The following is a 25,818-nucleotide window of genomic DNA, read 5'->3' as shown; positions in this document are numbered from 1 at the left end:
TCCATTAGCGCTATAAATTTTCTTCTTCTTTTACAATTTTATGGGTACTTAAAAAGACCGAGCAGTCGAGTTCGTTCGGATAGTCTTCTCGAGTCGAGGGAGCGCCCTTTCCGAAGCACTCCTTGACCGGAGTGATTCATATAATATATAATTATTATAATTAAATTATTATAAATATTATAAGCTTTTGATTTACCAACAGAAAATAGTTGTAACTTGTATTATTAACTTCTCCTCATTGAAGTTTTTCACTTTTATTGCTGGTTCAAAGCACCTAAAACACCGTTATCATTCCATTTTTTAGATCTCTTTGTAGAGAAAACGTATGAGTCATGTATTCTCAATACAAAGGCTGTAGTGCTTCAAAGCGAAAAGTTCGCAAAAATAAATCAAACAACGACATAAATTCACGCTGAAAACTTTCAGACATTTCCATACAAACAAGATAAAGTTATAGAAGCAAAAATATTTAATGAAAACATCACCTGCGCTCCTACGCTATATATTTATAGATTTTTAAATACGAGAAAAACTCACAACTGAATTTTGCTACAGACAAGCGAAATTCATTCGTAATGCCTTCATTATAAACATTATTATCGAACATCAATCGTAGAATGCATTGGGGAGAGAAGGTAACGCGAGGGGACCTCGACAATACGCCTCGTTTGATAAATTGCGATATTGTAGCTGTAACCAAACGATCTGACCCGTGGAAAGCTTTTAAAATGGAACATTTTGCGTTCGAAAGAAAACAGCGCGCGGCTCAAGTGTATTTGGTTGTTGTGCATCACGTGGAATTTCTTTCATTGGTTGAATTTCCCATTTGCCGTCTCGGCTTGTTGCTGATCGAATTGTTTGAAGTGTAGCGAACGTTCATGGAATCAGAGGATGTGTTGTAATTGGTAAGACAATGAATCAGCTTGTGTTTTCGTGTTACTGTATATGGCTTGCTCTTTTGAGGCGTATACCATTCACATATCTAGAGGATTCAGTATACTTTTGGCATGGATTGAGTATTAATGAAGTTTTAATTCATGACAAAAGTTCCTGGCAATTTGTCTCCCAAGATATCTCCCATCTATCTATGGAAACAAACGCACAAAGTACAGTTACGAAATTAATTTTTGTTATTACAATAAGGCATGAGACGAGCTGTACGTTCAGCTGATGGTAATTGATACGCCCTGCCCATTACGCAAAAGATCTGAGCAGCAATATAATTGAGCTTCTTGAGACCTTCAGACCGAAACACAATAATGTATACATATTACTGCTATAGGGCCGAAACGCGCCGTTACGGTACCCATCATCTAGCCGGCATCCTGTGCAAAGTAGCCTCCCACTCGCTACCTTAGTTATGTATTTTTTATATTTATTATCAGATATCCTAAAAGCGTAACTATCAATCTGTAAACCACATCGAGTCCAGCGTGTGATGCGACGGTACGCTGTGTTTGTGGAAGGATTATTCGTGTAATTTCAATCGGGGCTGCGGTCAACTGTTCGCCGAATACGAATAGCGGTATGTCGCGGTTCTGTGCATTAGGGTACGGTCAGCAAAATTGTCTGTTCGGTCACAACGTCCAGGAATAGTCGCTTCTATCTTGTACATATTTGTTGTCATTTTTCAGGTTAATTTTTATGGTTCTGTCTCCAATGATTAAACAGCAGGAAACCTTAGGAGTTCAATTTCTGCCCGCCTGTTTGTTAGCTGCCGAAATCTCACTAATCGCAATAGATTAGAACTTAAATTTTGACAGAATATGCACATTAAAATAAATTTCGTGTGTTTTCAAATTATGAAACCGATTATTCATTGATTTAAATAATTAATATGTTAAAGTGCTTGTTGATTCAAATGCAGCCACGTATGCCTATGCAAAATTCGGTTTCCCATGAAAACTTAATTATGAGTTGATTCTTATTGTGATTTATCTGAGTGTTCTTTCCAAAAATACTTAACGATATAAAGTATTTCAATAATTACAATCTATATATTCGTCTTCTTCTTCTCCTAACTGAAGAGCGAGAAGTATCGGTGCAACGTCAATGCCGTCAATTATTAATGTAATTCCCTACATTCTCCTCTGACCAATGCCTTGACCTTCTTATGCGCCATGACCAATTACGTTCATACATATAGACATATCACGTCGTATAAAATCAAAGTCGAAATATTTAACATGCCACAAATTACACCATAATAAGTTCCGACTGATATATCTATACATTGCCGCATTTACTCCAGATGCTTAAAATATTCTTGGTCAACAAGCAGCAATGAAAACATTTATTCAGTTCAGTTTTGATTTCGACAGTGACAGTTGACACATAACTTGTGCTTACCTTGTCTTTAAGCACATTTTTGCCGTTCCGCTGTCAGACTGCGAATTGTATGTCGTTTATAAGTGTATAGAACGTCATTGGCCATGATATTTATCTTATTCTTGTTTTGAGATATACAACTTATTCACCTGACTCTGCCTCGCTTTCCTTCTATTTTTGCTTCTTTGATATTTTTTTTATAGTCTTATAAAACGGCCGGTGACTCTAAATGTCTCCAGCAACAACATTCTAAGAGCTATATTTATATCTCTTTCCGAGACAGAATCCAGGTTTTGCTTCCATAATTTTTATACTACATAAATTCGGCCCCAGCCCGTCGGCCTTTATCTCAATCGCCAAAAACCTTAAAATTACTATCGCTTCCTTTTATATGCTAAAGGAGTATTGGCGCCCTTCATAATAATATATTATGAATGAGTATGCTGACGGTACAATGAATCGATACACGTACCGACAGCAACGTAACTTGTTTTACTCTGATAATTTTATCAGGGAGCTTGTATGTGCTTCTTATTGGATTCATAAAGTAGCTAGGAGCAAGCTCAACTAAATTAGTTCGCCAGCTCTCAGTACCTGATTACGTCGAAGTATTTTGATAACAAAATATGTTGGTTAAATAAAAATATGTTCGCGTTCCACAGTATTTGTTAGACGCATAGAAAAATATTCATTATTGATTTTATGTTTGTATTATTGACTAAATTAATAAAAATAGATGGAATGAAGACCTTTTTGAAGACGTTATGTTTCCGTGAGTTTTTTCATAATTAAAAAAAATAATTTAAATAATAAAGTTTCATCCAGCTTATAACATAATGGCACTATCTCTTGGCTTCTCCGCTATTGTTTCTTTGTACTAAGACCATACATTTTCCTGCAGATATATAATGTTAAAAGTGTAGGTTATTCATTTTGCGTCTTTCTGTCTGCCAATCGCTATGTTCTCATGCACGCTTGGAGGAAAATAAGAATAAACATCTTATTCTTGGTCTCTTCAAAAGGTAAAAAGATTCTATTATTAAATAATATTAAATTAAATATATCCTGCGTGTTTCAAACATCAAAACTATAGAATTTTGTCATATAGACTACTATAAAATTTGTTGAGAAACAACTTGTTACAACACGAATTCAGAAAAAGTTCATCTGTTTTTTTATTAATATAATATTCAAAACGCTGGAAAGTGAATTCAAGCCTTTTATGCCCCAATAATACCAAAAGCAGAGTTTGCATTATATTGTTTAATATTTCTTTTCTTATTTATTGTAAAATCTAATATATATAAATTACGTGACACGTTGTTTGTCCGCGATGGACTCCTAAACTAATGAACGGATTTTAATGGGGATTACTTCATGGAGTGCAGTTTAGTCCAACTTGAGCGATAGGATAGTTTTTATTTCGATTTGGACCGTAATTATTCCAACCCATAATTATTTTTATTTTCAATATTTCTTTTGTATGGACATATTTTCTATGAGGGAAGTTAGTGACGCACGGTTTGACAGATCCGCTGTGTAACAATTTTATTATAACAACAGGGAGCATTTTTTACGAAATAATTCTTGATGTTTTGAAATATTATTGGCAAATTCCTATAAAACAGTATTTTTTTTTATTATGTTCAGAACAACGTCTGTGGGGGCAGCTAGTATTTGTATATTTTTTCACATTATTCGATTAACTCTCAGTGTATGAGTAGTACTAGCTCTTGTTTTCATTTTATGATAATATTCCTAAGTATCAATAACATCATATGTAGTGTTTGTCCTACTATATGTACGCTTAAAAATTTTTAAGAGTTTCCCAATGATATTCGTAGAATCCATAATTAGTTGTTATTTTACACATTGCGAACCAATCGCCCATTTAAAAGAAAAATTCAGTCGAATTGAGGACTTCCTCCTTTTTATGATGTCAGTTGAAAATTATTTTTCTGGCGTTGCCCAAGTTACTCGTAGATTCCATCATCAGTTATTATTTATAAAAAATGGGACTAATCGCCCTTTCAATTGAAAAAAAAATTAAAATTTGTTGAATTGAGAACCTCCTCCTTTTTGGAGTCGATTGAAAAATTTACACTTGTATTCCGGCGATCTTGACCAGATCGTCGGTCCATCTTGTGGAGGGCCTACCAACACTGCGTCTTCCGGTACTTGGTCGCTATTCCCTCAAACTATGTACCCTACCCACTGCCACTTCAGTTTCGCAATCATTTGGACTATGTCGATAAATTTGGTTCTCCTACGGATCTCCTCATTTCTGATTCGATCTCGCAAGGAAACTTCGAGCATAGCCCTCTCCATTTCCCATGAACATACATAAATACATATAAACATCCATGACTCGGAAACAAACGTCCATATTCATCATATAAATGCTTGCATCTACCGGGATTCGAACCCGGGACCTATAGCTTAGTAGGTAGAGTCGCTAACCACTCGGCTATATAGGTTGTCAATAAAGGTATGATGTGAACTTTGTTTGAAAAAGATACCTAAATGTAAATTCGAATAATGACCGCAGTAGACAATAGAGTCAGTAAACAAGACCCGTTATTATCTATCATTAGGTAGAGCTGTGGATGACACAGTTTGTATTTGTGTGGCTTCGCTATCGAGTGGCCGGATGGCTTCCGATTTCTGTACTAAATATTCACTCATTCTCTTAATATAAATCCGTTTTTCTGCTATGATTAGGGTCGGTTGGAATGAATGCTTAGCACTCCTCTAATTTTGTTGAACACTGTTCAGAGTGGGAAACAATCATAATGATGATTTTTTCTCACTCAACTTCAATGGAACAGTTGTAAGAAAATAAACATAAATCTTTTATTCAGAATAGGATTTTAAAATCACTTATTAAACGTCAGTCGTATTTAAAAGCCTTAGATCTCGGAGAGGGCCGCAACAAACTCAGCGGGCCTTTTTTTAGTTAATTACTATAAAAATTATTAATTATTACCATATTAATATCCAATATCCTGGCGAAAGTTGCTGCATTCCCAAGGCGTGTTATCGTAACCCTTACTTCAAGAGTCCTTTAACAATTCCTTCGAATTTCGTATTACATATGTTTTTTTGGGATCCTCCTAGTTATAAACATCAATAAATATATGCGTACATACATATTACTAAAAAAAACTCGATTTCTTACATACATCGTATTTGTGTCCATATTTAAGAGACTCTTGAAAATATTGTATTATCATAGATGCTTGATAGATTGGGCATATTGAAGTATTTATTTGTGGTTGACGTGTTACAAGCGCCTGGATACGGATAGATTTAATGTTAATTTCGCCAAAAATTTAAGGTTAAAATTCAGTTATTATGAGAGGAAATTTAATTGATAAAAATATTTTTGTTATATCTGTACTCAAAGGGAAACGGGAACCCTGTTACTAAGACTTTACTGATTTAGTTCAAAAAGGGCAACAGTCAAATAAATTTTGATTGTATATTTGTACCACTGTCTCGATTAATATAATAATTGCCGTGCAATTAATCTTCGATAATTTATACGTCTAGATAGTGCCTCTTGCTGCTAGACAAACAATTTTTTTGTATGTCACTTTGTGTTAGTGTGCGTGCATCACTCAAAATAGAGGTTAACTGTCAGCCTCTATTTTTTCGACGTTTTTACAGCTGTCACAGTCTATCTAGACGTATAAATGATCTAAGAAATTAATACAGATGTTTCCTTTACGTAACGTTTTTACTTATGTAAAATATTTAAGGGAGAACCTTTGGGGGAGGCCTTTGTCCAGCAGTGGACGTCTTCCGGCTGATGATGATGAAGTATTTAAGAGAACACAGCGTAATATGTTGTATGATGGTACGGAACACGTCGTGTTCAGTCATACTTATTACTTCACTGGGTTTATGATGCTCATAATTGTAACGCCAGTGCAGGATTCTTTCGCCATACAGGAGAAAATATATTTAGATATCTTAGTCGTTTTCCTACTGAAACATAATATATTATATTATGTACTCAGACATATTATATGCAATACCAACTTAAAACCTTCTCCATGCTGATATCCTAAGACCATTTCCAGGCGGTGGATCAAAATCGTACAAGGATTCTTTTCAAAACTAAACATAATTTTACTTTGAATTTTATTATGCTTACTTTTTAAAATAAAAATAAATGTTACAACTTTCAGCTTTTTCAACTGTAACTGTAATAAATACAATTATATAATATATATATATCTTTACTTTACTTCTACATTACATCCTGATTTATAAGGAAACCGTGAATTTATTTAAGCCTCAAACTTGGCAATCAGCTACTCAACCTAAAATTATGGAGTCGACAACTGTTGGGCTGAAAACTGTGGGTGAAACGACATTGAGGGCAAAAACTACTAGATGTGCTGTCGGCTTCATTTTATGATTATTTTGATTATCAATTAAGCCATGAATCGTAAATCCATATTCATTCGAACAATTTGTTATGTATTTAAAGTGATAGCCCTCACTTTTGGGATTAATTACACATAAAAACTGAAAACAAAATTTTATATACGATGTAGGATTCGAATCAGCGACCTCTCGCGTTCTGTGCGAGCGCTCTTTTCAACTTTTTATACTTCGCACAAGTTGGAAACAAACGCATTTCAACTCAAATCAGTAGAACAATGACTTTTAATGACCAAGCCGTCAGGTTAGTATAAAACGGGCTTGTTACAATGTTCTAAATTTATTTATTAATAAAACTAATATGGAGTTGGTCACTTCCAGTATTGTACTTCCCAATAGCTGGACTCCCTCCCACCCCGCGCCAGCCGACGTAAATTCAATCGCTTGATTGATACAACGTCCATTATTATAATTAAGGTATCGGCTCTTATGATTTACAAACAAATCGTTTTATTAATTAAAATGATATTTTAAACTGTATTACATAGAAATAATATAAACGTGTGTCTGTCGTTTTTGCATTCGCGGCCTGCCTAGTTGGTGTTCAGCTCATTGGTTGTGGAACTGGCGTTGGGAATTCATTTCTACAACCGTTTGGCTCAAACCTTAGAGATAAAATTTGTATATATTGATTTAAAGTAATATACCTTTAAACTTCGACAACGTTTTTTTTTTAATTTAACCTGAAACTTGGTTAAAATTTTTCGGTGCCTGTATTTTGGACCCGTATTTTGGACTAACGAAAACACCTCCAGCATTCTTTAAACCGACTCTGTCTACCATCTCTTACTCTAAGCTTCAAGTTATTATAAAGTTCGCCACAACAATGCCCGGTTCATTGTAGTTCGAAGTGTGAATAAAGTTGTTTAATTAAATTATGAAGTCGCGTTTCATTTTCTCATTGCTCGTTACCGAGGTGCTGTACTGTTTTGTATTATTTCCCCGGCGGTTCCAAGTTTTGCGTGTCGCGTTTGAAAGGAGCTTATATTCTGTTTAGATTTTGTCCTACTTGCGTCGAGGCGTTTCAAGGAAAAAACTTGTGTTATATTTTATAAAATTTATACAATCATTGAAGCAATAATATTTTATGGCATAAGCACTAATTTAGACTAAACCACTCTCTTCGCAACGCCAAATAGGCATGCCGATCGGAGATGTCTTATTTTTATGACAATAAGGGACGAGACGAGCAGGACTTTCAGCTGATGGTAATTGATGCGCCTTGCCCATTACAATGAAGTGTAGCAAAAGATTCTTGAAAATCCCAAAACTTCTGATCGGCACTATAATTGCGCTTGTCACCTTAATACATAAGATGTTAAGTCTCATTTGCCCAGTAATTTTACTAGCTCGGCGCCCTTAAGGCCGAAACACAGTAATGCTTACACATTACTGCTTCACGGCAGAAATAGGGGCCGTTGTCTGTCAATCTAGCCGGCATCCTGTTCAAAGAGCCTCCCCCTGGTGAAAATCTACCTCCTCCTCCTACTGGACTTGATCATCAATCACGAATAGAAGGCGCTGGTACAGGGAAGAGCACGTAGGGTCAGGTAGGTTGAATTTGCGCCTTATATTACAGTTACAGGCTGTGAATGAAGTAAAGAATTGCCTCAGCTTAGAACGTTAAGGTTTTAAGTGGTGAATTTGATCCTAGCTTCGAGGTGACCACGGAACTGAACGTCGCTCCATATCTCGACACCAAATAGGTTTGCCGATACATAGCTCAATCTTGATTAGAGATATAAGTTTTTTCCAGATCTCGTCGACACTGCTCCCAAGAGATGAAGAATTTTCTGTTTTGTGGTTATAACGATCCACCGTTAACAAACAACAGGCATTTATATCCAATTGAAAGTTCACTAATGATTTCGCAAACCAAGCTCTGAACTCTTAAGTATCGATGCTTCCAACATCGCGACATTAAACCGAGATCGCTTGGAAAAAAAACCTAATTACGAAACACGATCCTCGAAAGATAAATAGGGATAATCTCGAAAGTGTAGTCAGTTAATTTCGCTTTCGAAGTTCGGGGCAAATTGAAGAGAAACTTCTCTTCATTTCCTGCTTCTTATCCGGGAATTCCCCCATCTAAGAAATGAGATTTCGGATGCTCATTACGTAGTTTTTCTGAGCTGGGACTTACGCGGCGGTCGGCCGGGATAACGTAATCATATCAGCTATAGAACAATGGATTATTACAGTCTGCGGTTAAATTGCTTGAAGAATGTCATAAACTTTATTTTGTTCCTATATTTGATTGCAATAAAAATTGTACATTATATTTAAGATGACGTTTATCTAAAAATGAAAAAAGTCTAGGTACTCGTAAATTTTATATTAACGTACATATTATATCTTTAAATATTATTTGACATAACCGTGTACAAGTTTGACCTTTAATTAACTGCTCGGTGTGACCGTTAAGTAAAACCCATTTGTCGGCGGCACGTGTTTGAGCTTCGGACCGGAAGGCGCGTGGGCTGCGCAAGCGCATTAACCAAGCATACTTCCGGTGACCTGTTGTAGTTATTCGATATTGCTTGCAAACTCATTGGTTCATTCAAAAAAGTTTAATTTAAAATATATAAAGTAATTGGTTGTAATGCTTTCGCTAATGTCCCTTTTGAATATAATATTGGGATTGGGGGTTTAATTGACATCAGAAATAATTTTTAAGGATTCATCATCAATCATTATTTCAACCGGAAGACGTCCACTTTTGGACAAAGGCCTCCCCCAAAGATCGCCATGACGATTGGTCCTGCGCTGCCCTCATCCAATCCATTCCGGCGATCTTGACCAGATCGTCGGTCCAAATTGTGGGGGGCCTACCAACATTACGTCTTCCGGTACGTGGTTGCCATTCGAGGATTTTACAGAATAACGTCCTACTGTCCATGGTGCTATTTACCCCGCCTACTGCCGCTTCAGTTTCGCAACGATACAATTTTCAGAAAAATCAACACCTTAGAGATTGAGATTCAATTTAGTATTTCTTAGTATAAAGTTTTATCGTATCGTCCTAAATTTTCTTACCATCTGGATGAGTAGTTTTCATCCACAATGCGGGTTTCAAGGAATTTCCACGACCAACAAACTTTCTTCCTTGATGTTCCCATATTTTTATTACGACATGATTGACATATTCAAACGATTTTGTGATACGTCTGGTATTCCAAGAGAGCATATTTAAATTCAAATTCGTATTTTTTTATTCAAAATAAGATTTTAAATCATTTAATGAACGTCAAGAACTTACCACCCATTCGATAATTTTTGCCTCAGACTTGAGAAGAACAAGAGCAAGAAACTTAGGGGGCTTCTTCTATTAATTCTGATGCTTTTTTGAAAATAATTAATTAAAAAGTCCCAGGGTTGTTGCACCATTCCCATTCCAAAATGTCTTTTGAATTTTATATTTTGAATTTTATAAAGATTTTCTTTACATTTACTGTGATCATTTTGTAATTATGCATATACATTGCCCAATTAACCAAGAAGTACGCATAAATAGCGTATGTTTGCTCCTGGTGCTAATATTTGCTTATGTCAGTTTCTAGAGAATTCACTAATATGCATTTAATTATCAAGAATATATTAAGAGTCAACAGTTAAAAGGTGTATTTCTACAAAAAAAAAATAAATGATTATTTTGGACCAAGTTAAGAAATAGCGCGATTAACCCTTTTGTACAGTACAAAGTTGGAATTAATATCGACCGCATTGCTCTATAGTACAAAACTATAATACAGTTTTCATCATTGACATCGCATGCTTGTATATGTCCCTATCATCGTTGTAAGTAGTATGGAAGAAGATACAGATTTACGGGTCATATTTCCGCAACTCGACGCCATTATCAGACTGAGCTAGTGCAAACTGGTCGACTAACTTCACACACAATATTTGAATTTTCTTCACGGGTGTACGTGAGTTTCCTTACGATGAATTCTTTCACAGTAAGAGCGTCGAATTGGAGACGCAACGCCTTCTGCGCCTTGCTTTTTATAAATAAAGTATACGAAATCATTTTAATTCACGTCTTGGAAATCTTTGTGGGAAACCTTTGTCCAGCAGAGGACGTCTTTTGGCTGCTAAGTTTATGCAGTGTATTTAAGAATTACCATTTCAGCTTAAGCAAAGTCAAAACTAACTAGCTAATCAAACAGTTTGCAATATCTTGCATTTCGGAGTGAATCCATTTAGCAGCAAGTGACAAATGTACACAGCGTCAACTTGGATCTAACACAATTTGTCTGTTATAATTGTAGCTGGGCGAAGTTCATACGTCACTGCCTAGTTCTGTTGTGTTGTCGTTGCTTGATATATTCACTGAGCTGTATTGTTCATTTATGATAAGTCTGTGTGGCCGACGACGAGTTACAAAAAATAATGCGTTATTATTATTAATTAGGCGAATAAAAATGGAAACTGGGAGAGTGTTCCGAAGAGCTGTTTAACCTGATTCCTGCCGCCGAATTCCACCTTCGTACGACACGCAAGTTAGGATATCATCCCCACCATCTGGATTTGTGGCGGTCCTCCACAGTGCGGTTTTCAAGGAGCTTTCTCCCTCGTAGGACGATACGACATGGGTACCTTCAAAAAAAGCGCGTACACCTTCCTTAAAGGCCGGCAATGCTCTTGTGATTCCTCTGGTGTTTCAAGAGAATGTGGGCGGCGGTGATCACTTAACACCATGTGACCCGTACGCTCGTTTGTCCTCCTATTCCATAAAAAAAATACTGTAACATATTTAAGGTTTTGGTGATGTCTGGATGATAATTTCAGTCTGTCATGCTTATTCCTTGCAGCTAAACAAGTCAGCTTTGAAAAATATCTATGTAAAACATAAAATAAATGTATTAATTGATTTCGCCATCCCGTATCGTGCATCAGTAAATGTCGTTAATCAAATATAGGCACCGTGTAATTTTTCTGCGGCCCTTAATGAAGGGTGGTCAAAAGTGCGCACTCATTGAGAGCCAATAACCATTAGGGCTCAGTTCATGATCCGTGACGTAACCATTAATACTTAACATATTGTTGCCACTATACGGGGTGGTGATTAGATTATAGTTCAAGAGATGGCTGACAATTGTGAACGAATCGCTTTTTGTAGTTTAGAAAGCTTCAATTTCAATTTCAATTTATTGCAATTCCATAAATACAGTCCTTAAATATAACATTTGGAGTTAAGACTATAATTATTATACAAGGCAGTATTATGGATACCCAGTTTGGGTGTCGCAATTTGGTCTGAACAGCAGACCGTAGTAGGGACCCATATTTTTATTTATTTAGTTTGGCTCGTTTAAGAAATCATTAACGGCATAGTAGCACTTTTCTAATAAAAAGTTTTTCAGTATTTTAATAAATTCATTTTCATTATTTATTTAGCTATTTTTTATATTTTAATTTTATATTTACTTGAACAGAAAGTCTAAAGTGATATTAAACACGACTACGAAATACTGCACAATATTGCGTGATATGTGTTTTATAATATAAATCTTATATCGTTTTGGTCACTCTGATAGGCTTTTTCTTATGAAAATAAGGTATGAGACGAGCAGGACGTTCAGCTGATGGTAATTGCTACGCCCTACCCATTACAATGCAGTGCCGCTCAGGATTCTTGAAAAACCCTAAAAATTCTGAGCACCACTACAACTGCGCTCGTCACCTTGAGACATAAGATGTTAAGTCTCATTTGCCCAGAAATTTCACTAGCTACGGCGCACTTCAGATCGAAATACAATGATGTTTACACATTACTGCTTCACGGCAGAAACAGGCGCCGTTTTGCTACCCACAATCTAGCTAGCAAGTGAAATTACTGGGCAAATGAGACTAACATCTTATGTCTCAAGGTGACGAGTACAATTGTCTGCCGCTCAGAATTTTTGGGTTTTTCAAGAATCCTGAGTGGTACTGCATTGTAATAGTTAGGGCTTATTAATTACCATCAGCTGAACATCCTGCTCGTCTCGTCCCTTATTTTTATGAAAAAAAAACCGGCATCCTGTGCAAAGGAGCCTCCCACTGGTAAATATACGCTATATACTCCTTTTAATATTGCTCAAAACATATATTAAAATTGACAGCTGACTCTTAATCTTGGGGGGCGATAATTCTTGAGTGAGGAGTTTCTTGTTCACATGTGGGCTGCGGGGTTGAATATTTTGATACGACAAAATCAATCTTTCACGCTCCTGACACGCTTAAATAATTTTCCTCGTACGTAACATTATTATTGATATAACATTCCATGTAAATATAATATTTGAAATCTTATTTTAACTACGTGGTTTTTACACTTCTATAACAGAGGCTTTAATAGAATTGAAAAGAAATATTATATTTATTTACCATAGGAGTGACAATAACATAACATATTGCAGAAACACTTGGTTTGCCACTGTTCAGGCATTATCTAATATTTAAAATTCTCATGTCGCGGTGCTTGTAGTTAAACTCCTTCGAAACGGCCTGACCGATTCTCATGAAATTTTGAGTGCATATTGGGTAGGTCTGAGAATCGAACAACATCTATTTTTCATTCCCCTAAATGTTAAGGGTGGTCTACGCTAATTTTTTTTTTTAATTTTTTTGACATTGTTTTAAAATTTATTTGATTATGAGTCAGCATTAAAAATACTTACAACTTCAAATCATCTAAACTTTCACCCATCTACAATCAATAGTTACTTTTGTATCGCGATTTCAATATCGGCAATACAACGTTTGCTGGGTCAGCTAGTCTATAAATAAATTTAAATGTTGTATAAAAAATGGCTCTGTCGTAAATCCTACTACTCTACAGCTGAATATCTAAATGATCGGACAGTCTGGGACTAGGTTGTGATTATTTTATAGCGATAGAAATGACTGAACAATATTGTATATTTTTATTGAAAAGAGCGCAAAAAAAGAATGCTGGGAGGGACCCACACTTCTGGGATTAATTACACAAATTGAATTTGTATAAAATAATTATAACGATGCCAGACTCGAACCCGCGGCCTCTCGCGTTCCGTGCAAGCACTCTGCCACTGAGCCAACCGTTCGAATGACGTCTCGTTCATAAATCTTGATATGTCTTGTGCAACTCTCAGGTTGTGGCTTCATCTACAGGATCTACTTTACAGTTGATAACCTGCTCAACCCTAATATTTTCATATTAGAAAATTGACTTGAGATGTCGTTCTTTCAAATCTAAACAATATGTTATTTTTTAAAGTGATAACCCACACTTCGGGGATTAATTACACAAATAAAATTTGTAAACAAAATTAATTAGTGTAATGAATCCCATAAGAAATTTTGTGTCTACAATTCTTTGTAAACAAAAACAAGACATATCAAGATTCATGAACGAGACAACGAGACGTCACTTGAACGGTTGTGTCAGTGGAAGAGCGCTCGCATAGAACGCGAGAGGTCGCTGGTCGAGTCCCGCATCGTTCATAAATTTTGTTTTGCACAAAATCGCTTGGGTGTAGTAGACTATTTACCGTGAAGTGTGAAAGCAATTGATTTAATATTAGCTTTTCAAAGATTTTACTAAATGCCCGTAGAATTGCTATAGGTCGTTAGATCTTCGTAACCTCGTCGCCCCGATTTCTATAACAGCACACTCTATTACATGTCCCGCAGTAGTCCAAACCTTATATCTTGCAAAAATGGTGCCCATTTAATTCGTTAAATTCGTTATATCATTTGAATGGAACGTTCGATTTTAATAATTTAGATGTAAATAAAGACGGTTTCAAAATACTTTAAGAGGTATTGAAACGGTTTTACAGGTATTGAAATGGTTTTACAGGTATTGAAACGGTTTTACAGGTATTAAAACGGTCTTAACGTATAAAATCAATTTAATGGTATAAGGATTTATACAGAGGTATGAATAATATTATGGTTAAATTATTGTCGGCACTTTTATAAACATTTAAAATGTAAAAAAGCAGTTATAACTACAGTAGTTGGACATATGGTATTGCGCACTTTCTTATAGATATTGATACGGCCTATAATACTGTAGCACTTTTTTTTTATCTATAATCAATAGTTTCCGCAGCGCACGCGATGACAGATTTTTTATGACCAATTTTTTCACACCTTGGGTTATCTGATTGCATTTTTATTGGGGATCCCTATTTCTTTGAAAGACTTATATAGCCTATGTCACTCAGTGAAGATGCAGCTTTCTAATGGTGAAAGAATTTTTGAAATCGGCGCAGTAGTTTTTGTTTGAAAACATTACAAACATATATACAAAAACACAAGTATTTCCTGTTTATCATATGAGTTTAGATGAAATATTATATTATAATCAATTTACTTGAGCTCTTTGTACTGAAATGTACTGCTAAATGTTTTCTCTTTTAACTTTGAATATTTGTTGACAGGGCAAGGCGAGGAGGGACCAGTCCTTAGAAGAACTCAGAGAACACATTCACCGGTACTATATACCTCTTGGGCGGCAGTATATGGTGTTGTTCCCTGAAGGAGGCTTTTTGCATAAGAGGAAAGAAGTCAGTCAAAGGTCCTTAAATTTTTATTTTATTTAAAAAAACCGTCGCGCCCGACTTCTTAATTACATAAATGATGGATAATGAGTATAGCTGTCGCCTATATCAGCTCGATCCATTTTACCGCGTGCAACACAGGGCAGCTCGAATTGTCGGGGACCCAGTGCTCTGTGAACGGCTGGATCACTTGGCGTTGCGTAGAGACGTTGCTTCATTGTATGTTTTATTCCGCATTTATCACGGGGAGTATTCCGAAGAGCTGTTTAACCTGATTCCTGCCGCTGAATTCTACCTTCGCACGACACGCCACAAATTAGGATATCATCCCCATCATCTGGATGTGTGGTGGTCCTCCGCTGTGTGGTTTTTAAGGAGCTTCCTTCCACGTACTACAAAGCTGTGGAATGAGCTTCCTTGTGTGGTGTTTCCGGGATGATACGACATGGGTACCTTCAAAAAAAAACGCGTACACCACCTTAAAAGCCGGCAACGCTTCTGTGATTCCTCTGGTGTTGCGAGAGAATATGAGCGGTGATGATCACTTAATACCAGATGACCCGTACGCTCGTTTGTCCACCTTTTCCATAAAAAAAATAATAAAACATAGTCAACTTTGATTCGATTGTACAAAATAAAACGCCATGTTCTTTTTATAGATTTAAATAAGAGTTAACAAGAAATTTCACAACAATTTGTATTGTGAATTCTCCAACTTGTTTTTATTTGTTGTTGTTGCACACTGTATCAAATTTAATTTGTTTAAGGTCACAGATGGAACGGATTTATAATAATAGACTTTGAATATTGTTTTAATAAAAAAAAAATTTTTCAATATTTCCGGAGCTCACACCAAAATTAAAAAAACTCAAAAGATTAGCTCACTTCCTGTAACGCTTTTTGACTAGCATCGGCACACTCATATTTCTTAATAAAAATCTGCTAATCTAATATATAAAATTCTCGTGTCAAGGTGTTAAACTTTGAACTCCCCCGAAACGGCTTGACCGATTCTCAATTGTTAAGGGTGGTCCACAAGATTTTTTTGACATTTTTTTTTAATTTGTTTTATTATGAGTCAGCATTAAAAAATACATACAACTTCAAATTTTCACCCATCTACGATCAACAGTTACTTTTGTATCGCGATTTTAATATCGGCAATACAACGTTTGCTGGGTCAGCTAGTAGTATATATAATTCAACTAAATTCTACAATAAGATTCCAATTTTTTTTCTATTGGAGACCAATAACACCAACATAATGTGGTACATACGAAGAATATTATGATTATTATTAACAGAATACATCTGTTTTTACGCCATCTCTGAATCGGTACCGTAAATTGCATAAGTACCTCACTTAAACTATTTAAATATTAATGTATTTTAATTGTTTCAACATAAATGGAGCCAGTGGCAATTATGCTTCTATTGTTGTCAAGGATGCGTTTTATGGACTTAGGAGTCGCGCACTGCACCTATTAACTAAGAAGATGCTTTTCCTTTTGTTTTTATTCTTACATAATGCTTCTTAAGGCTTCATTGTTATTGTGTAATATTCATTTGTATTTTTTTCTTAACAAAAAAGTCTTTTTTATATAATTATTATGTTAATTGCCTTTTTGTTTGCACACATATAATATGTTAACAATACTTGAAATATTTTCTAAATATTTTATTTCCTATCCCTCAGTATACTCGACTACTTAAGTCCTATAGATACGTTAGATGAAAGCCGCAACCTGAGCGTTGAACAAGACATACAAGATTTATCAATGATACGTCACTCTAACGGTTGGCTCAGTGGAAGAGCGCTCGCACATTTCGTGTCACTACATACGTTCATAAATTTTGTTTTCAAATTTAATTTGTGTTGTTAGGTTTAGTAATTTAATAATCTGAAGCTGTCCCAATATATCCGATAAGTCATTCTTATCGGCTTATATTTGGGACGCGTGAATTGCAATTTCCATACAAACTTCTATCGCTGGTAAGCTATACGTCCTCCCATTGAAAGACAGCGTGTACGGATAAGGTGAGTTACTGTCGATATATACAATATTTATAGGGACAGAAAAGTCAACGATAGTTACGATTTTTATCTCAAGTAGGCCACAACCGGAGATAGACTGAATATTTGGAACGGCCGTCAAAACAATCATCGTCACATCTATACATATATAAATAAAATTGGAGTGCCTGTTTGTAATACTGAAAAAACCGTATTTTACTACGTGTGTATGAATATATATACGGTTTACACCAAAATAATATTTTTTAGAATTTTTGTCTTTCTGTCTGTCTGTCTGTCTGTTTGTTCCAGCTAATCTCTGAAATAGCTAGACCGATTTGGACGGGACTTTTATTGGCAGGTAGCTGATGAAATAAGGAGTAACTTAATCTACGTTTATTTAAAAAAATCTTTTGTCTAAGAAAAATAAAATAATTTTACAATGTCCAAGAAACGGTCTAACTCAAAAATATTTTATATGGCAAAACAATGTTTGCCGGGTCAGCTAGTTATACATAAAATCAAAATCAGTCAGTTCAGTAGTTTTTAAGTTTATCTCGAACAGACAGACGCAGTTATAATAATAATAACCGCAGGTTTTTGAGATATCACATTGCGCAGTTATTTTGTACAATGTGAAGTTTGCGTTACTCTTGCAGATATATTTAGATTTACCTATTGTTATTCTTGAAGGTTTGCCGAGAAGAATAATCTACCGAAGCTAGAATATGTATCGTTGCCAAGAGCTGGTGCAATGAAGGTCATAATGGAAGAAGTGGGGCCCCATAGAGAGCAGGCGAGCACATCTCATGCGGATACCAAGAAAGGTGAGCGTAATAAAACGTGTAATAAAGCAATTCCTGCCACCGAATTCCACCTTCGCACGACACGCCACAAGTTAGGATATCATCCCCACCATCTGGATGTGTGGCGGTCCTCCACAGTGCGGTTTTCAAGGAGCTTTCTTCCTCGTACTACGAAGCTGTGGAATCAGCTTCCTTGTGCGGTGTATCCGGGACGATACGACATGGGTACCTTCAAAAAAAGCGCGTATACCTTCCTTAAAGGCCGGCAACGCTCTTGTGATTCCTCTGGTGTTGCAAGAGAATGTGGGCGGCGGTGATCACTTAACACCAGGTGACCCGTACGCTCGTTTGTTCTCCTATTCCATAAAAAAAAAACTTACCAATAAGCGGGTAAATCTAAATTTTTTGGTTAAAACTTACTGCATTGCATTAAAAGTCTTTTAATAGACGTACGACTTGGGATCACTGTTGGATGTTGAAACAGTAACCCATGTTATAATGGTTCGAATGAACTATACGTCACTCGAACGGTTGGTTCATTGGAAGAGCGCTCGCACGAGAGTTCATGTGTTCGACTCCCGCATCGTTCATAAATTTTGTTTTCCAATTTAATTTGTGTAAATTATACCAGAAGTGATGGTTATCACTTTAAAAAATAACAAATTGTTTAGATTTCAAAGAGCGACCTCTCAAGTCAATTCCCTAATGTGCAAATATTTGGGTGGAGCAGGCTATCAACTGTAAAGTAGATCCTGTAGGTGAAGCTACGACCTGAGAGTTGAACAAAGACATATCAAGATTTATGAATGTGACGGCACTCGAACGGTTGGCTCAGTGGAAGAGCGATCGCACGGAACGTGAGATGTCGCGGGCTCGAGTCCCGCATCGTTCATATTTTTTTTTTCAAATTTAATTTCTGTATAATGTTTTTTTTTTGGTTGTTGATCGCTGATCAGCAGGACCGTTAAATAAATTGTAACAACTACTGCATATACTAAGATACACATGAGAAGGGTACTTGTTGAAAAACTGCTGAATGTATTTTTTTGAGTTTTGAATGGGGTCAGAAATTATAATGTTCTTATATTTAGTTACTTGCGCGTAACTTGGGAATGATCTGAAAGAAAGAAAATTTGCGCATGATTCTTACTTTTGTTACATTATTCCTTGTTCCAGATAAGAATTTCAACCAAAACAATGAGAGGCTTTTAGAGGTGAAATCAGAGAATAGTGTCGAATGGATCCTAGACGTAACTATTGCGTACCCAGACAGGGTACCTCTCCACCTCACAGATATAGTTTGCGGGATAAGACCTGCTTGCACTACCCATGTTCACTACCGGCTCTATCCTAGCTCCGAGGTAAGCATTGATAAATGAGTGAAGTAAGGCATGCTTTGAACAATCGAAACAGCATATTTTTTCTGGTATAAACAATTAATTTACATGAGGGGTATGGGAAGCTTATAAATTAATTCTTTAGTAAAATGAAAGAAGTACTGTGCAACCGTGGTCTTAAGATTTCCTTGCGCACTCGTTTACTGCACTGCTACATCTGGCCGATACTTCTATGCGGATGTGATGCGTAGATTATTAAAGAAGACCTCAGGAAACGTATAGAAGCTTTTGAAATGTGGGCATATAGACATATGTTAGCCATTAGTTGGACCCACAAGGTCACAAATGTGGAAGTTCTAAGCCGCGTCAATCAAAAACGCGAACTCGTACAAACCATCAAGATGAGGAAAGTCGCATATTTGGGGCACGTACTTAGGTATGAGAGGTAGGAACTCCTACAACTCATCATGATGGGAAAAGTTACCCGAAGAAGAGGCGTAGGTCGCAGAAAAGTCTTGGCTGCGCAACATCCGAGAGTGGACAGGAATAGCGAGTGCGGCAGAACTATTTCGCCGCGCGAAGGACAAAAAATTAAAACTACAAAGCTGACCGCCAACCTTCGCTTGTCGGAGAGGCACGCGATGAATAAAATCATCAACTTGAGGCGATTGCGTATTTCTGTTGTTTTTCTTATTCAAAGTTTTATAATAACAAAATATTCATGGGTGAAGAAGGTAGAGATTTATGATGTATTGACAGTTTTGAACGATTTCTTGACAGACATGCAAATATCTTAATGTTCACTCTTTTTATTTTTTAAAATTTGTAAAACCACTGATCTTTACATATCTCTTCTTTAAATCTATCTCAGATAGACTTTTTACATTAGAATCATAAAGTTACATTGACTAATTAATCGACTCGATGACAATAAAGGTTCTTCTAAATTCGTCTGTATGTATATTTTTTTTTGGAAAAATCGGAAAAACTGCCATAATTATAATTTTAAATTAATTCTATTATTGTGCATATATAAGTAGATGTTCTAGTTATTAAAACTAAGACGAAATACGATAAAATTAACCATTTATCCATTGTTTGTTTAAGTGCCACAATTTTAATAATTGGAGTGGTTATTGTAAATAAAATAATAATTTCAGGTACCATCTGACACTGAAGGAATGACGCAGTGGCTGTATGATCGATTTATAGAAAAAGAGAAAATGCTGGAAGAGTTCTATCGTACTGGACAATTTCCTTCGAAAAGCAATACTCCCCTCGTTTTTAGACCTGTCCGGCAAGACAATGTCCGATATTTGATCTTGCATTTATTTTTCATAGCGTCGACCTTTATACAGATTAAGTTCTTCTGTTCATTATTGGGCTGTTTTTGGTAAACCTTGCTTTTTGTAATATGTTAACAACAGTGCAAGTGTGAATGAATTGTGTTTTGTTAGTAACTGAGTTTGATGAATTGTTTTTATCAGAACCATTTTTTTTCTTTGTTTGTGTTAACATATGTTATTATTTAACGATAAATAGTATTCGGTTAATAATTCAGGTTAGTGAAACTCATTACCTATTTAATGGTGGCAGCTTTTAGCGGAATAATGGTCATTTGGGATTTGAAATTTATGAAGTTAATTGAAAGTGGATATGTTTTATAGGATGTCTGGAATTTTTAAATTACGCAAATTCTGCGTAAAATATGTTCCATTATGCAAATCAATGGCGTTAATGTGAATATTTGTTTTTACTGTTTCACATGCCACAATACTGTTGTATTTTTAAAGTCATGTGGTTTCAATTTATATTTTTGTAATTTAAATTTCTTTAAAGAAAATATCAAAGCACCTATTGGTTGAACATTACTTTGCGTTGCTTTGTCATCTTTATGTTCGTTGTCTTAAATACCTATATTTTGATTAGACGTTTTTTATACTATTAAAAATTGATTCATTTAATAATGGAAACTTATGAAACTGCATGACGATCAATAAGGGTGCTTAGAAAAGTACATAATTATTATAGGTAAGGTTTTTATATTTAAGTTTCTTGATGTTACCTCTATGTTTTATATTATTTAAAAAGGGGGATGTGTGCCTGTGGCATAATATTACATAGAGATTTTCAAACATCTTTTCTTTGAATTCAATGAATGAAGTTTAATTTAAATAATTAATGTGAAGGTGTTTTTTATTTTATTTTAGGTAACAATACTAGTTTCTCTGTTTCTTATGCTTTATAAGTTAGTGTAACGGGATGTTGAAAATTTCAAAACGTGCTGTGACATTTTGAGTCAATATATTATACTGTAGTATATATAGGTCTAGTTTTCAACCGTACCAAATGATTCTTCAAAGTCCTGCTATAAATATAAAATATCCGATGGATTCTAAAACTCATCTAAATTTTTACCATTAGAGATTAAAATTGTGTATGTACTCCCAATGTTTTTTCTCTTGATTCATTTTCATCGAGTCAATATTGAATATTACTGAATCTAAATTTATTCTTATTTGTGGGACCAACAATTATTTTAAGTTTTCATCGTACGCATTCTCGAAGGCAATAATGCTAAATCCAAAAATATTATGAATAATTAAAAATATTTTTTATTTTATCATAATGTGATAGTTAAATGAATGGTGAAAAACGCCCATTGATTCTTTTATAATATATTATTTGGAAACATAGTTATGAATTTTTATTTTCCGTAGAAACCACACTGTCTTGTTTCACAATTATAATTTTTATTCGAGTACAAAAATGAAGGTTTGCTTTAATAAAATTAATCGAAATGTAACTTTCATAAAACTGCAAGTTAAACTGTTCTATCATTTTAGCTCCGAGTTCATCCTGTCAGCAATTATTGTAAGTGAGAAATCAGCTCTTCGATTTCGCTTACAGTGTCTATACGATGATACGATACGCGATTGTTCAAATTGCTGTTAAATGTTTTCATAAAAACTTTATTCTTTCTAGTTTTAACACAATTGTAGCAAGAACAACTTATAAAATCTCTTTGCTAAATCATTCATACCGTACTCGTCATGGCCTACAAACGTTGGCGAAATAGTTGGTATTATCTAAGGTTTGTTATTTCATCATCATATATTTTTATCTTTTTTTATATCTTTAATAATAATTTGCATTAGGCCAATGCCTGTAACGTCGCTCTTTCTCAGTTTTTTTTCATAGCGACAAATTCCTTTCAAATTTGAAGTTTGTTGCTTTTGTAGCTTTGCAGCCAACAACAAAGAGATTATACCATACTAGCTGACCCGACAGACGTTGTTCTGTTCATAATAAAAAAAAACTGTTGTGGGTGGAATTTCATAAAATCCGTTTTTTGCTGACCTAAACTCGATGAAAAAAATATTCCTACCAAATTTCAAGTAGCTCTAATGGTTCCAGATATATCGTGATGAGTGACTATATACGTGGAAATCTCTTATATTTATGTATAGATTATATTGTATAGACGAGTACGATCTTCAAACAGTACAAACATTTTTATGTTTCTTTTCAGAATCCTGTAATCTGTTTCGCAATTTTAGTGTACTTAAGTAATCTTGTCTTGCAAATATCGTCTTAAACCCTTGTAAAACTTTTGATTCTATTGATGCAATGTAAATATCTGCATTTACTCGTATCAACCTTAACACTGAGTTATCTAGAATGTTCTGTTAATTTATTAATTCAGCACTAGTGTTAGTCCTCATAATTGAAAATAACAAATAGTTAAGTGATTTTGTATATAATATTATATGTATTTTAAGCTTTAGTCTGAGTTCTTCGACTAAATGACAAAAAGGTTGTTTATACAGTAAATGTTTTGATTATTTAAAAACTTTGTACGTCTTAGCTAAATATTGACTTTGTATTTGCCTTTCAAAAGTATATTTAAAAAAACAAACAACAAACCTTTGGAAATTTGGAGTATCAATCTTTGATGATATCTAAAAGTCAGGACGCGCCTTTACAAAATGTAAGAGAGATATCAATCACAATTGGCCGATAATTCATCTACTTATATATATATAGCTTGGACGATCAGAATTTTGTAATTGTAGTTGAAAAACTCAGACTTAAGTCATCGTTTATTTTCGAAAGTCATGTCCAACTAAGTTCCTTTTGTCCAAATGCGTGCCTTGTCATGATTATCGAAAAAATAGGAATAGGTTCTTTTTTATTTACTTACTTATGAAATTTACGAGCCTCGATCAATTAACATACAGTTTTAAACTTTTTTATCGCTTTTTACCAAAGATGCAATCTTTAAACATTAAATTAATTGATTTATGATTGATATTTATGAGCTGTGATACTGATTTCTACAGGATATCATTAAGCATTAAAAACCTTTTTAGAGGATTTATTTAATGTTTATCGTAAGTTAAATATACTGTTTATATAAACACAGCATATCTCTTCTTTGAAACTATCTGTAGTCGTACTAATATTTCTTAGATGCGAGTTTTTAGCTGTATGTTAAACTAGGATTACTAAATATTACACTTTTAAAGTCCGTCGCAAAGTTAGAAATTTTTAAGCGCTACTTTATGTGTTATATATGTGTGATGCCAACACTTACCTACTTATATTCCATAATATTTACACAATAAACTAATGTACGTTTTAACTTGAACTTATTATGTGCATCAGATACTTAAGAAACTTATCAAAGGGTATTACATATACTCTTTGATAAGATAAGACGTGTGAACACCAAACTTACAAATATTTTCAAATGAATAATTAAATGAATTCCCTTATCAATAATGTGCAATTTTCCTATGCTATGCAATCCAATGTAGCTTTTGTTATTAATTGTAAAAACGACCGTTAGTGGATCGCTAAAATTGGGTTCTGTTGTGTTAATTTTTATTTATATTATCGCCTTCTGCAATGTTTAATTTTAACGGGTTATCATTATGTTTTCACATAATATTAGTATAAGGATTAGAAGACCTAAGTTTTGTTATTTTTTCGGAGTAAGTTAGGTTTTTTTTAATTATCATTGTCTGTGAGTTATTATGTTTAGTAGTTCGGCTTTTTTAGCTTGAGGTTGGCAATTTCAAGTAGCTGAATTTATTCTAGGAATTTTTATAAATGGTAAGGGTTTCAGGCCTGCCTGGTTAATGTGTGTATGTTTGGTAAGTTAGAATATTATTATGTTGAATTTTAAATAATTTACAGTAATTTTACTGAACATATTAATAAATTCTTCTTATTTTATATACAATAAAAGGATTCCACGACTTATACTCTCTTGCAACACCACAGAATCGTAGGATTGTTTCGGGCCTTAGGTAAGCGTAGTAATTTACTTTCGTGTTTAATAATGATTATTGTGATTGAAGTTATCACTTAAAATAGCCATTGTTTCGAGATTTAGATAAATCTGGAATTGCTTTTATAATGTTAATTGAATTTATAATGATAGCATTAAGGCGAGACCTAAATACTGGATTTGTGATACATTGAAAGTTAAGTGAAATAAATATGTTAAGAATTTTCTTCAATTAATTAATTCTGTGAAGAGTATCATTTTAAATGAATGAAACTTGTAGGAGTGTTCATATGATTCTTATTCATTATAGAATATTATTTTTTAAATTTTTTTTCTGGCTATACATTATTTTCTTTGATATAAATAAAAGAGTTTTAAAGTCAATACTTTATACAATTTCAATAAACAGGTTTCGATAAAACTGAATTATACACTATACTGAAAATTTACATTATTTATTTTTAGCCAATATTTGTTAACTTTGAAGCTTAGAATAGTTACGGGTAAATTAATAAAATTGAAAATTTAATGTTTCAAATTCAGAAAAGTAAGGTGTATTTAAACTTTATGTTATTTGTATGAATTGCAATATTGTTTTACAAAAATTACGTCTTATTTTTTCAATCAATCAGTTATAATAACTACTCAAACAATCTTAAATGATTACTAAATGTTAGAAGAAGTACTCAAAACAACGAATAGGCTTTATTATTCTAATTCTGTGTTGAGTATTTCGTTGTGCCAGCTACTTAAAGGTCTGTTATTGGAATACTACTTTTTTGAAGTTATACTTCTTTAGGCGCGTTATGAATAATATAATGAGAGTGAAATTTAAAGATGTAACACAAAAGTTGAAGTTGGTTCCTAAAATTTTCTGACGTTTTCGTCATTCGTTATTTTTTTTGGTTTCATCGTCCATTATAAGGACAGGCAAAGAGTTCAGGTCCATACAACCGTACTCATTATGAGATTTTTACAAAATTTTTCTTTCTAAAAACGTAGAATAGCACGAAGGATAAATTATTTTAATGATCTTTGCTTTGTTAGGCCA

At 34.4% G+C, this 25,818-nt stretch overlaps 1 protein-coding gene across 1 annotated transcript in view; it reads left to right on the top strand.

Annotated features, from left to right (window-relative positions):
- The window catches only part of LOC126966732 (acyl-CoA:lysophosphatidylglycerol acyltransferase 1-like), a 453,894-nt gene that overhangs the window by 364,610 nt on the left and 63,466 nt on the right, over window positions 1-25,818 (top strand). The window contains exons 3-6 of the mRNA XM_050810997.1: window positions 15,195-15,331; window positions 18,022-18,155; window positions 19,311-19,495; window positions 20,632-21,204. Of these exons, the coding sequence (XP_050666954.1) occupies window positions 15,195-15,331; window positions 18,022-18,155; window positions 19,311-19,495; window positions 20,632-20,868 (693 nt within the window). The 3' untranslated portion in view covers window positions 20,869-21,204. The remainder of the gene's footprint in view (window positions 1-15,194; window positions 15,332-18,021; window positions 18,156-19,310; window positions 19,496-20,631; window positions 21,205-25,818) is intronic.

The sequence above is a fragment of the Leptidea sinapis genome, chromosome 11 (genome assembly GCF_905404315.1).
Source record: "Leptidea sinapis chromosome 11, ilLepSina1.1, whole genome shotgun sequence".
In the NCBI taxonomy this organism is placed as follows: domain Eukaryota; kingdom Metazoa; phylum Arthropoda; class Insecta; order Lepidoptera; family Pieridae; genus Leptidea; species Leptidea sinapis.
The sequence above is the reverse complement of the archived record's forward strand: the minus strand, read 5'-3'. Positions and strand labels throughout refer to the sequence as shown.